Source organism: Delphinapterus leucas, chromosome 3, assembly GCF_059928025.1.
Source record: "Delphinapterus leucas isolate spDelLeu-1000000601 "Yukka" chromosome 3, BTC_Dleu_Yukka2, whole genome shotgun sequence".
Taxonomy (NCBI): Eukaryota; Metazoa; Chordata; class Mammalia; order Artiodactyla; family Monodontidae; genus Delphinapterus; species Delphinapterus leucas.
Genome location: NC_143131.1, coordinates 128,830,529 through 128,844,462, shown reverse-complemented (window position 1 = coordinate 128,844,462; position 13,934 = coordinate 128,830,529). Strand labels below are relative to the sequence as shown.

The 13,934-nt window shown below is 45.8% G+C and overlaps 2 protein-coding genes across 10 annotated transcripts in view; one reads left to right on the top strand and one right to left on the bottom strand.

Moving 5' to 3' along the window:
- FAT2 (FAT atypical cadherin 2) overlaps nt 1-13,934 on the top strand; it is an 87,465-nt gene that overhangs the window by 45,750 nt on the left and 27,781 nt on the right. For all 9 annotated transcript variants that reach the window (XR_016392820.1, XM_089909580.1, XM_089909579.1 and 6 more), the window contains 7 exons: nt 1,191-1,387; nt 3,402-3,555; nt 5,819-6,052; nt 8,331-8,714; nt 10,800-11,014; nt 11,958-12,095; nt 12,707-12,850. Coding sequence is in view for 8 of the 9 variants with exons in the window: in XM_089909580.1 (XP_089765706.1) it covers nt 1,191-1,387; nt 3,402-3,555; nt 5,819-6,052; nt 8,331-8,714; nt 10,800-11,014; nt 11,958-12,095; nt 12,707-12,850 (1,466 nt within the window). In the remaining variant the exon portion in view is untranslated. The remainder of the gene's footprint in view (nt 1-1,190; nt 1,388-3,401; nt 3,556-5,818; nt 6,053-8,330; nt 8,715-10,799; nt 11,015-11,957; nt 12,096-12,706; nt 12,851-13,934) is intronic.
- LOC111183115 (proton-coupled amino acid transporter 1) overlaps nt 3,468-13,934 on the bottom strand; it is a 103,944-nt gene continuing 93,477 nt past the window's right edge. The window contains exon 11 of the mRNA XM_022590192.3: nt 3,468-13,658. The gene's annotated coding sequence lies outside the window, so the exon portion shown is untranslated. The remainder of the gene's footprint in view (nt 13,659-13,934) is intronic.

Here is a 13,934-nt window from a genome sequence, read left to right as displayed (position 1 = left end):
ATACCTATTGTAAACCTACATTTCCCCAATTTCTGCCCAGTGGCTAAATGTGCCAATCAGTGGCTAAAAGAGAGTTTCTTTACTTCTCAGTGTCCCTTTCCCCATCTCCCAGGTACCATGTCATTCCATTCCCATAGTCATGGTTTCTTCTGCTATCACAGCTGTCTGGTAGAGAGTTAATGAGCCTAAAGTTCCAACCAAGAATCATAGACTCCTGGAGACAGATCCTGGATCAGAGCTGTTTGAAATATGGAGTCTTAGTGAAATAGAATCTTGTCATCTTGTAATATCAGACTCTTAAAAACACAAAAGTCTTAAAATCTCTGAATAATAGAATAATAAATGTCAATATATCATCAACTCTTGGAATAGTTTAATCTGAGGACTCTGGCATCTTAGAATCTCAAAAATCCATCTCTCCTCTCAGTGATTGGTATCAAGGAAAGATAACTCAGAAGCAAATCTAGCGATCCATCTGAACCTCCACTTAGCCTGTGTCCTCAGTCATAAAATAAAGCCTCAGAGAGTGTATTTATTTATTTATTTATTTAATTTATTTTTGGCTGCATTGAGTCTTCGTTGCTCCATGTGGGCTTTCTCTAGTTGTGGCGAGTGGGGGCTACTATTCATTGCGGTGCACGGGCTTCAGTAGTTGTGGCACGTGGGCTCAGTAGTTACGGCGCACGGGCTTAGTTGCTCCACAGCATGTGGGATCTTCCTGGACCAGGGCTTGAACCCATGTCCCCTGCATTGGCAAGTGGATTCTTAACCACTGCACCACCAAGGAAGCCCCCGCAGAGAGTTTTTACTGATCATTTCCCACCCCTCCACTGTTGAACAGATACTAGATACTAGAAGGTTCTTTTCTAGAATTGCAATCTGCTTCCCTTTAACTTCCTCCGATGCCTTCCAATGCACAAAAATAAAAAACCTGCCCTTTAGCCACATATTCTGGAGCAGTGTTTCTTGCAGTGATGATTCCATTTAATGGAGGCCTTTGAAGTTGGTAGAGGCTTCATAACACCAGATAAACGGACTCATTGCAGAATTATGAGTCCTTAGCTAAGGGAGGAAATTTTTGCCTTTCCCAACAATCCTAAAAAAGAGTGTCAGGTGGGCAGCCACATAGGGCACAAAGCCTGGTTTGTTCCTGTTGCTTGGATTCAGGAAACTCTGTCCCATCTTTTTAGAGGGAGACCCCCTGGGCCAGTTTGGCATCAGCCAAGTTGGGGATGAGTGGAGGATTTTTTCGAGGAAGACCCTGGACCGTGAGCACATGGCCAAGTACTTGCTCCGAATCACCGCTTCCGATGGCAAGTTCCAGGCTTCAGTCCTCGTGGAGATCTTTGTCCTGGACATCAATGATAACAGCCCGCAGTGCTCAGAGGTGAGAGCCTGGTGAGGGTGGGGGAGGAGTAGAGGCAAGGAAGCTGGAGTGAAGGGCAAGAGGAAGGAGAAGGACTCAGGGTACCATCTCTGGAACTGGACATCGTTGACTACACTTGCCCTTGCTTCTCCTTGGCTGGCCTCCGACTAGTGCCCTAGGCAAGGGAGATTCTAGGTGATTCCTCCCACCCCCTCCAAAGGGATGTCACCAAGCTCTTTAGGACCCATGGTCCATACCTCTTCCCCTACACTCCAGAAAAATATCCTTTTCTCTGCAAAACATATCCAGAAGTAAAGTAAATTCTTCATTCTCAAAAAAGCCTGCTATGCCCATTGGGAAAGCCCCTCCACTGCTCAGCTTGTTAGCATGGCTCATTGTTATCAAATACATCCAAAGAGACCTTCCCCCGAGACACCCCACACCACTCGCCATGCCTATATGGGCCTATCCCTACATATGAATAGGTTATACAGAGCAACAGAGACCCTACTCCAGGTTATATGTATAAACAAACATGCAGACAGGGCAGTTACACTTTTGATAAGGGAGACTTTCCTGAGACTTCACGTAATTCAACACTAAATTTCCCAAGGAAAATGTTGAGTGGTGTGTGTGTGTGTGTGTGTGTGTGTGTGTGCACGCGTTCACATGTGTAAGGAGAGGAACTGCATTCTTAGAGGGCATAAATCAACAACCACTGTCATGTAGCATTGCTTTTAAACATATTTTTTTAAACACAGTAAATAATTTTTAACTTTGGGGAGATTTGCATTACTTCAAAGTTTGCAGATAAAGTTAAACTATTAACATTTAAATTTTATAACATCAAATTAGCATAATTCAAATTTATATAAAATCCAGCTATTCAGTATATATACATAAATGCAAACTTATACGTAGGTACTCACACACACGCATAGTCAAAAGATCATGTACAACTCTCTATAAATATGCAAATACCTCTCTCTCTCTCTCTATATATATATATACACACACAAAGATACACATAAGCATACACCTACATACCCACAAAATTCATCCATAAGTATACCCATCCATATACACAAATGTACATCTATAACTCACACATACTTACATATGCATGTGAATATATATATACTTCAATTCTTCATACTTTATTTGTCCACACACATATATACGGACACACACCTTGGAACACACAAAAATCATATATCCTATCACCTTTTCTTCCACTGTCTTCCACGCTCCAACCTCATAGAAGCAGAGTAGAAAAAGAGAACCTGGTTTATCAAGTGGGGTGCATGGAAAAAAGTCTTTGCAGGATCCAAGATGACTACTTTTTGGGTGGTCTCAGAAGGGCAGCCTTTTGGGGGAGAATGGTAGCCACACCTTCCTCTTCTTTCCCCTCAGCATCCTGCCAACCAGCTTGCACCCTCCCCATGCTGGAAGAGGCTGGGGCCAAGTTCACCCTGGCCTTCTCAGAGGTGGTCAAAAGCATCACCAGAGCCAGGGAAAGGAGGCCTGGGGGCTGTCTCCACACAGCCCCCCAGGCACAAAGCTCCCACCTGGAGCACGTACAGGTGTCCATGTTCACCCACACCATGCAGTGGGGGGTCTGGTTTGCTTGGAAGCTGTGCCCAGAGCCAGCAGCTGGAAGAGCACTGGGTTCTCAGGGAACTCCAGCCTCTCCCCTGTGCCACCCCTTCTGCAATGTGGCCCCTGTGGAGTAACAGATTGCGGCAGGTCCTTCTAGCCCTGAGTGTGAGCTTTCAGATGATGGAAATTCTCTCTTTCTTTGCTTTTCTGACTATGTCTCTTGTCATCATTCTCCTTGTTTTTAATCTCCATTTCCTTGCACGTTCCATCTTATTCTGTTCTCCTCCCTCCCCCTCTCTGCTTCTCTCCCCTACCTGCTTCCATCTCTGCTCTCTAATCTCTCTCTCTGCTTCTGTCTCCCTCTCTGTCACTCTGCCTCTCTCTGAATCTCAGCGCATCTCCCATAATCCCCCTCTTCTTTGTCTTCTATCTCCAGCTTCTCTACACTGGCAAAGTCAGTGAAGATGTACCTCTAGGACACTTCATTTTGAAAGTTTCTGCAACAGACTTGGACTCCGATACCAATGCTCAGATCACATATTCACTGCACGGTCCTGGGGCAGATGAATTCAAGCTGGATCCTCATACAGGTAGGTTTCCTGAGCTGCAGGATCAAGCAATGAACTTATACACTGAATAACCAGGGCCCAGTACCCAGGCTCCTTAGAAAAGAAACAGGAATTTACTTATCCATCCATCCATCCGCTCAGCAAACATATGGCACTGTGTGTCGAGCATTCACTAGATGCTAAGGACATAAACTGATAAGACAAGATCTAGGTCTTTACAATCCAGTGGGAAAGGCAGTCATTGAATCAGTGGTTTGACGTGTGCTAAGAAAAAATGCAGGATGCTAGGGGAGGTTTGACAGGAGGACTTAAATTTGGGATCAGGGTTAAGTAAAACTTCTCTGAGGAAATGTAGCCAGGGGCTAAGGGAGTGGTAGGGATGGATATTCAAGGCAGAAGGAGATTTTATACGAGGACCTTGTTTTGGGAAAGAGCACAGCCAGAAATTGGTGCACAGAAGGTGGGGAGGGAGAGAGAGCAAAGGATGAGGCCCTTCTGAGCAGGGGGGCCAAATCCCACCTTTAGAGCCATTAAAGGATTCAAGCAGGTGAGAGTCATGGTCAAAGACATGATCTCAAGATTGTATGCTGCAGATTGAGATAAAATCTCATAGCATTGTTGCAAGGATCCCAACAAATAAAGTATATAGAAATCTAGCCCAGGTCTGGCACATAATAAGAATTCAGTAGCTATGGTTTCTATTGTCAATTATTATCAGTTAGGGGACAAAGCGGAGAGTGGGGAACAGACAGTCCAGCAGAATAGACCACGAATACCTGGGAGAGGTTGGCCTGTGAGCATCTGGTGGAGAAGACAGGGTAGAGACTGCTTCCTTTAGAAAAGGAGGGATCCCTGTCCTGCTGCTATAAGGAAGGGTGTGGAGACGGACAGCACAGAAGGCCCAGGTGACAGAGAGCCAGCTTCTGACACTTGACTTGGAGTCAGTAGCTCAAAGGATGCCTTGGAGATTCCTGAGCAGGGAGGTGGCAGGTGAGAGCTGGTATCCCAGAAAACTGTCTGGATAGAAGGAGACAGCATTGGGACTTCCTTGGTGGCGCAGTGGCTAAGAATCCACCTGACAATGCAGGTGACATGGGTTCGAGCCCTGATCCGGGAAGATCCCACATGCCACGGAGCAACTAAGCCCGTGCGCCACAACTACTGAGCCTGCGCTCTAGAGCCCCCGAGCCACAACTACTGAAGCCCACGCACCTAGAGCCCGTGCTCAGCAACAAGAGAAGCCACTGCAGTGAGAAGCGCATGCATCGCAATGAAGAGTAGCCCCCGCTCGATGCAACTAGAGAAAGCCCGCATGCAGCAACGGAGGCCCAATGCAGCCATAAACAAATAAATTAATTAAATAAATAAAAAGGAGACAGCACTACCCTATCTGACCCCAGCATGGGCATGCTGAGTCACCCCAAGTGACCCCAAGTAGGTGACCTAATCTCTGTTGCTGTTTGTCCAACTGCAGGATGATCGGTGGGGTCTTAAAAAAAAAAAACAAAAAGAAAAACTCGGCGGTTTTTCTGAGTATGGAAATAATACATGCTCATTATTCAAAAATTCAAACCACGTAGGCATGTATTATGCGGAAATTGGAAAGTCTTCATGATAACCAGCCTCTCCCCCAAAGATAAGCACTCTTGGTATATATTCTATCAGACCGCTTTTCCACGCATCCCCCACATCTCTATGTAGCATACTACGTTGTGACTTTTTTCTCATAGCAATATCTTGGCGCTATTAACAAGGCAGTACATAAAGCTCTATCATAATTCCTTTTGTGTTGCATAGTATTTTACTATATGGCTAAATGATAATATATTTAACCAGTACCTTTCTGAAAGACACAGGATATTTTCAGTATGTTGCTATTTATAAAGAATGCTGCAGAGAATATCTCTATATGTATATTTTATCCTTGGGTTGATTATTCTATAGGATACATTCCTAGAAGTAAAACTGCAGGCCAAAGGATAAACCCATTTTATGCGCTGTTAGAAATTGCCTAACTGGCCTTTTAAAATGTTGTGCCTCTTTGTAGCTTGTTGGTGTGGATCTTAAATTGGGGATGTGGTGGTGGAATGTGACTAGGGAGGCGAGCAGGTGTGGGAAGCTACAAGACTGAACCCCTTTCCTAACCATTTGTACACAGGACTGACCCCTTTTCTCTGTGACAGCACACTGCATGGCTGGGTTTGTCTCACATAGACATCAGGAAGTCACATGCTGGGGTCATTGCCCCCAGAGAAAGCTCACTTGCTGTCCTTTCTCCGGCCAGGGGAGCTGACCACACTCACAGCCTTAGACCGAGAAAAGAAGGATGCATACAGCCTTGTTGCCAAGGCGACGGATGGAGGCGGCCAATCGTGCCAGGCAGATGTGACCCTTCACGTGGAGGATGTGAATGACAACGCCCCCCGGTTCTTCCCCAGCCACTGTGCTGTGGCAGTCTTCGACAACACCACAGTAAAGACCCCCGTTGCGGTGGTATTGGCCCGGGACCCAGACCAAGGTGAGAAAGAGAAGGATTGGAGGCCATTTGCTTACAGGGTCACCCTGGGCGAGGGTCTGGCTTTCTCTGTGTTGCTCTGAGACTGGCAATACCTCACTCCTGAGCCTACAGACACGTACAAGTGGAAAATGTCCACAAACTGCATACCTAAGTGCTAGGTACGAAAGATTTTGGCAATGTTTCAAAGCTGGTATGGGGCATTTCAGCCTCATTGTTTCTCACTGCCACTTAGACCTGGAGCCCTTTCCATCCCACCATTTAACCTCAAGAACATTGGAATACAAACATTTAATGTGAAATACACCAATCAGAATTATTCAACTCTGATTAATTGGCCACAAGAAAGAAACTTAGGGCACAAACTCCATTAAGTCTATCAAATTCTTGGATCAATTTTCTAGTCAATGAAGTGGAATATTTTACATTTTATTTTGCATTTTAATTGTAATGACATTGTTTTCATTAGGGTTAATTCTTTTCCTTTTACTACTTACAAGGCAAATTGGATTCATCCAGGAGTCTTCATTCCATATTATACCAATTATAGCTTCTGACATCATGAAGTGTTTCATTGTGGAGATCTCTATATCTATAGATATATGTATATATATATACATGTTTTATATATATATATATATATACACACACATATACGTGTGTGCGTATATATATATATATATGCACATCCAATTTTCTTGAATTAAATTTTATAATTTAGGTTGGGTAAAAAAATACCCTCAGGGTCAAAGTTGCCAGAGGAACATAGGATATGACAATGATGATGATGGTGATGGTGATAAAAGAGGGATCCAAACACCCTGCTTTGTTTGACACCAACAGAGGTAAATTTAAGACTTCTTAGAGGAAGTGAGTTTTAGGTTGGCATTGACGAAGGTGAGAGATTTTGGAGGAATGCAGGGGTCCTAGGGAGGGCAAAGGCATCGAACATCCAAGGCCCTGCAAATGCTCAATTAGCCAGTGCTTGCACACCTCCAGGGACAGGAAGCTCCCTACTTCCTAGGCAGCCCCTTCCTTCCATGGTACCTCAGATAATTATCAAGTGTTACCTTTTTGGAGCAGACATCTGTCCATCACGGTCCTGCCCTCTGCAGCCACACAGATCTCCCAGGCCCTCGCCCATGACAGCCCTTCAGACACTAGGAGGTGGTGACTATCCGCTCCAGCCTCGAGGTTCCCTTTCTGGGTAGAAGGGCCCTACTTTCTTCAATCTCTGTTTCCAATCCCACCTCTCTTCTAGGATTCATCCTCTGGCCTTGCACCAATTAACCATTAACACTTCAAAGCTGTTATTATTATTCTAACCCAAATATTCCACCTCAATATTCCAAATATAGCCTGACCAGCGCCTCTCTCTCTCTCCAGAAAATTCATACATGGGAGAATGTGCATGGTATGCACATTTATTTCATGTAAATTCAATGAAAGGGCTGTGTGTCCCCACGTGTGTATAAGACTCAATCCCTATAGGCTCAGAGCCTGTGCTTTTCCCGCTGGCTAAGGCTCTCATGGCTGAGCACTAAATGTTGGTGTTCTTCAGACGCTATGGTCCCTACATGAGCCAACTGCTTCATCTGGTCCACAACCCAAGGAAATAATAGCACCTGAGTCAGAGCTGGAAAAACACCACAGGCTTTGATTTACTAAGAACTTTCCGTGGGTGTGTGTTTTTTTGTTTGTTTGTTTTGGTTTATTCTGACATAATTATAGACTCATAGGAAGTTGCAAAAATAGTACTGAGAGGCCCAGCACCCTTCACCCAGCTTCCCCCAACGGCAGCATGTGCAGTATGATATCAAAGCCAGGAAACTGGCCCTGGGACATTACTGGTAATTGGACTCCAGTCTTATTCAGATTTCACAGTTTCTATATGCACGCATTTGAATATGTATGCAAACACCACCACAATCAAGATACAGGATTGTTCTATCACAACCAAAGAACTCACTATGGGTGCTTTTGATCTTGCACAATTTTTATTTTGTGAGCTGACACTGGACCCTAACCTCCACATAAACAGCTTCAGATGTCCTTAAGGGCTTGCAGAACCCTCCCCTTCATAAGAACCTTTCTATGAGGCCTTGAACCCCACCCTAGTCAAGAACCCTCACGTGAGAGAGTCTCACTGCTAACAGCCTAAGCATGTTAGCCTTTATGGGGACCCTGCTGGCTAGGCCCTCCTCTGGCTGAAAGCTCTGCGGCAGGCAGGGCCAGAGGAGGGTCCCTCTGTATGAATCACGCGCTCTGTCTCCCCCCACAGGCACCAATGCTCAGGTGGTTTACTCTCTCACGGACTCTGCCGAAGGCCGCTTTTCCATCGAGGCCACCACAGGCGTGATCCGCCTGGAGAAGCCACTGCGGGTCAGGCCACAGGCAGCACTGGAGCTCACCGTCCGTGCCTCTGACCTGGGCACCCCAATACCGCTGTCCACGCTGGGCACCGTCACCATCTCCGTGGTGGGCCTGGATGACTACCTGCCCGTGTTCCTGAACACCGAGCACAGCGTGCAGGTGCCCGAGGATGCCCAGCGTGGCACGGAGGTTCTGCGGCTGGCCACCCTCACTCGCCCGGGCGCCGAGAAGACCAGCTACCGCGTGGTCAGCGGGAACGAGCAGGGACGGTTCCGCCTGGATGCCCACACAGGTGAGGGAGCAACCCCCTACACACATATACACACACAGAGTCTTGGGGAACACTGGGCTCCTCGCATACCATAGCCCCTCCCCAGCATCCTTCAGCCCCTTCTTCACTCTCCATCTCTCCAGGTGCCAAGTCCCTTCTTGTAGCATGGGGCCAGCTTACATGGAAACATCCCTTATTCCACTACATCCCCACCAAAGACTCTATTGAGGACTCTCTCCTCCCAGTTTGCAGCTTCATAGTCCTGGCTCACACCCAGCCCCAGGAGGCTGAAGCCACCCTCCATCCTTGGCTGCCAAGGCACGAAGAATCTTGCTAGAATCTGGGGCTTAGGCAGCCCAAGGCAAGGCTGCCTGCTTCCCTCCTAAAGCCTCCCCGAAACATCCGGGGACCCCCGAATTTTCCCTTAGTCTCATAAAGAGAGAGAACTAGGAAACCGGCTCTCTTCTCTCCTAGCCACAGGAGGATCTAAGTCAGACTCCCAGAATCCCATGGAAGGGAGGATTCAGAGGCTGCTCAGGTCCGACCAGGCTCCATGTGGATTCCTCACCACAACACCTCTGCAACGGTGCGCTCTACCTCCTAAGGCATCCGCCTTACTGTTGAGCAGTATTTTTTTAGTTTTTATTACAGAGACTTTAAACATATAACAAATAGAGGGAACAGTATAATGGACCCCATGTTCCCATCACCCAGCTTCAGTAATTATCAATATTTGTCTAGTCTGGTTTCATCTTTGCCCCCCATATCCACCTACTGCTGAGTTATTTTAAAGCAAATCCCAGACATGATATCATTTGGTTTGTAAATACTTTAGTGTGTATCTCTCTCTAAATGATAAGGACTCCTTGTATAAACACAACCATAATACCATTATCACACCCAAAAGATAATAATTCCTTAATACAGTCCAATACCCAGCCAGACAATTTTTCAGATTATCTCACAAATGTCTTTTAGAAGTGGATTTGCTTGTCAGCATCCCCCAAATGTCCACATATTGCATCTGGTTGATAGGCAGTGTCTTAAGCATCTTTTAACCTCTAACGTTTTCCTCTCCCTCTTTATTTCCTGCTGCCATTTATTTAATGAAATATTGGGGTCGTGTGTGAGGCAGGATTTTAAAAATAATTTTAGATTGGCTAGTTGTATCTTTATGGTGTCATATAACGTATCTCTCTAGCCCCTATATTTATTATAAATGACATTTGGATCAAAGACCTTGATGCGGTTCAAGCTCAATTTTTTTGCCAACAAAGCTTCATAGATGATGCTGGGCTCTCCTTTGCGCCACAGGAGGAGGCACATAATGGCTGACTGGTTCTTTTTGCTGAGGTCAAGATTGATGGTGGGTTCGGGGGTTGTCAGCCTGATCCATCCAGCTCTTTTTCTAATGGTTTTAACAGCCTTTAATGATTATTTCCCAGATATATTATTTCATTAGGGGCTGCAAAATGGTGATTTTTCTAACCTTATCATTCCTCATTCATTTACTAACTGGAATTATTTTATAAAGAAGAGTGTTCTACCATTAACTATTCAGTTATACAGGAATGGCAGGATAAATCCTTGTTCTTTTATTTTCCAGTGTTCAGAATAATAAATCTCTGCTCTAATAATTTGTTACACAGCTTTGGGTATTATAAAACTCTATAATCTAAGTTCTGTCATTTACTAGGTGACTGAGCTGGGGCAAGTCATGTAGATGTTAGGAGCGTCAGCTGACTTACCTAGAAAATGGAAATCACACTTGTTCCTGCTCTACAGGGCTATTACAGATCTACATGAGATAGAGTCAGTATTATAGAATTAAATGAGATTTCAATGAAGTAATACAGAAATAAATGAGGGAAACACTGCTGTTGAGAATGGTAATAAGGAAAATGAGAGGAAATGGAGGGGAAGGGGGAGGCTATGGGAGAGAGAAAATGAAGAGGGAGGTGAGATGATGGAGGAGATGATGCAGGAGGTCTGTCTCTCCCAACCCAGTTGAGCTGCTTCTCCTGGGGTTTGGCTCAAGACCCCCTCAGTACTCTGCCTTTGTGGTCCCAACTGCCTCAATGCTCCCATCACCTCTTGTTTCCTCAGGGATCCTGTACGTCAATAAAAGCCTGGACTTTGAGACAAGCCCCAAGTACTTCCTATCCATCGAGTGCAGCCGGAAGGGCTCCTCCTCCCTCAGTGACATGACCACAATCGTGGTCAATATCACTGATGTCAACGAACACCGGCCCAGATTCTCCCAGGATCTGTACAGCACGAGGGTCTTAGAGAATGCCATCGTGGGTGATGTTGTGCTCACAGTAAGGATGTGCAATTTTGCCCTTTTGAGGGGCATGGACTCTGGGGTGGGTTTGTATCTCCCCCTCCCCCAGTCATCTATGAACATGGATTATTTTATCAATTAATACACTACAGACTTGACTCTGACTTGTAGCCACTCAACCAAACTCTCTCATGATAAAATTTCTCAGAGCCACGTTTGATAAGATCTAGATCAGGTACTGAAAGAATGGGGCATGGGAGAGGCCCCAGAGGATGGCCAGAGGGACACTGAGTGTCAGCATGGGAGGGGAGGAAGAGAGGGGACACCATACAACAGCTTTTTGCATTTAAACATGTAATTGCTCCTCACTTCATGGAGTGAAACCAAACTCTGTATGTCCACATTCGAGGCTCTCGTCTCCTTCCACCCCCTGATATGCACCCTATGCTCCAACCACACAGGAAGAGGTACCATTCCCCAAACATCCTCTGTACTTTCATACCTCTGGGCTCACATTGTTTCTTCTGCCTGGAATGCTGGCTCCACTCCCAGAAGCCTTCAGGGCTTCATGAATCCTCTTCTAATCTCTCCAGGTGAAATTTATCACCATAAAGTTGATCATACTTTGCCCCAAATTAGACTTGTCCATAAAATTAGACATTAAGCTTCCTGAGGGCTTATTCATTTTGGCACATTCCTCAACTCCTAGCACAGGACCCTAGCATCCTGTCAGTTATGAGTGAATGAGTGAATGAATGAATGAATGGATAGATAAACGAATGAACCACGCACGCTGACATCCATACTAGGATGTATGAGGAGATTCCCTTGGCAAGGGTGACTATGGTCCAGGGATTGCCAGCCCAAGGGCAGTGTATGGGGCAGGGACATATCTGTGCCCCCTACACTCCCAGGGGCCAAGATTCCTTTCTGTTCCTTCTTGCCTCCCCAATCACAACTGTCACCCGCCTCTATTGCAGGTGTCAGCGAATGACGAAGATGGACCCCTAAATAGTGCCATCACCTACAGCCTCATAGGAGGGAACGAGCTTGGGCACTTTGCTATCCACCCCAAGAAAGGGGAACTACAGGTGGCCAAGGCCCTGGATTGGGAACAGGTAAATCATGTGGGAGGGGCCCAATCTGAGCTCATCAGAGCAGAATACAGCCCTGCTGCAGGTCCAGAGGGTGAACTGTGTTCAACACCCCATCCTGACACTTCTCTAGACCTGCCCTCAGGGCCTCCCACTCCTTTTCTCTGTGGGTCCCCCTGACCTCAGCAGGAGAGGGGCTGAGTAAACTTTAACCTTCCTGAAAGAGCTCAGGCCAGCTTCTCACTATTAACCAGGGATCATTAGATCATTACAAGTTATCACTTATTGAGCACCTGCTCTGTGCCAGGAACTTTGCTAAGTGATGTACATACATTACGCCATTTGGTCCTTAGGCCATTTGGTCCTTAAAGTAATCCTAGGAGGTAGGTCCTAATACCGTCCTCACATAAGCTTAGTCACTTTCCCAAGGTCTCACATCTAGTAAATGGTTAAACTGGAAGTCAAACCTACTTCTGCCTGACTCTAGAACCTGAGCCCTAAAAGGCTATGGGAGAGTAATGAGGGCAGGCATAGGGGAGTGTCTCCATCTTATTTTTCTAAAAACATTAGTCATGAATCAGGGGGCAGAACTGAGTGGTCTTGTTGCTAACTCTCCTCTGGGCATCTTGCTGTAGATTTCTAGCTACTCCCTGAGGCTCCGAGCCACAGACAGTGGGAAGCCCCCACTGCATGAGGACACAGACATCGCTATCCAAGTGGCTGATGTCAATGATAACCCACCAAGATTCTTCCAGCTCAACTACAGCACTTCCATCCAGGTATGCTCAAGCTTCCCAAAGCATCCTGAATCCATCTTCCCTTCATATCCCTCCTAGTGGAGGGCACTCACCACTGATACCAGTCCACCCAAACAGTGACTGTGACCTTGCATTGATATCCCTAATGGCAACACGGTCTGCTGAAGGGGATTATGGATTACACAATTAAAAATCATCAGGCACTGTGCTAGGCACATCCACATCCATGATCGCATGGGGGACTCACACAGCCATATGGAATTAGACAGTACCCATTTCATAGATTTTTTTAAATGGAAGTATAGAAATGTGCCACAGTCAAAATGTGGCAAATTTGGGATTTGAACCCAGAAGATCTTCCAGATCCCAAGCTATTTCCACCATACTAATGGTTTGTGAATGGGATTTGGAGAGAGTCTTAAGATTCCGTGGGGAACTGTGACCACAAGGGGTGAGGGAGGTGAGGAAGTAGGTAAGAGGACAGAGTTCTGTGTCACACTATGCATCAACCAGCGTCACCCCACTTTCACCTGTTTTGTATCATGAGTATGAGTTAGGATGCTTTGGCTGCAAATAACAGATCACCTGACTAAAAGCTTATTAAATAATAAGGCCTTATTATTTCACATAACAAAAGGTCTGCTCGTGGGAAATTCTATTCCAGAATTGGTTATTTCAGCAGGAAACTGATATCACAACTTTGGGTTACCTTCTTCAAAATTCCTGTACCTTCTCCCTCGTGGTAACAAAATGGCTGCTGCAGCTCCAGCATCACATCCTTGCTAAACCATCTCCAAAGGCAAACAGATGGGGACTTCTTTTGCAGAATCTGTTTTTATCAAAGAAGAAGACTTTTCAGAACCCCCACCTGGTAGACTCCTCCAATGATCAGAAATGGATTACATGATTGCCCTTAAATCCAAAAACTGGCACAGGGACTCAGATTATTGTAACTGACTTAAACCAATCACAGTCCATCTCCTCTTAGGAGGGGTATATCTTTGCTGAGGATATTGCCACCCAACGCCTGAACAAAAGTCGGGTTTTGTAAGAAAGGAAGGAAAGAATGCCTGTTGGATAGGCAATTACCAGTTTCTGCTCATAA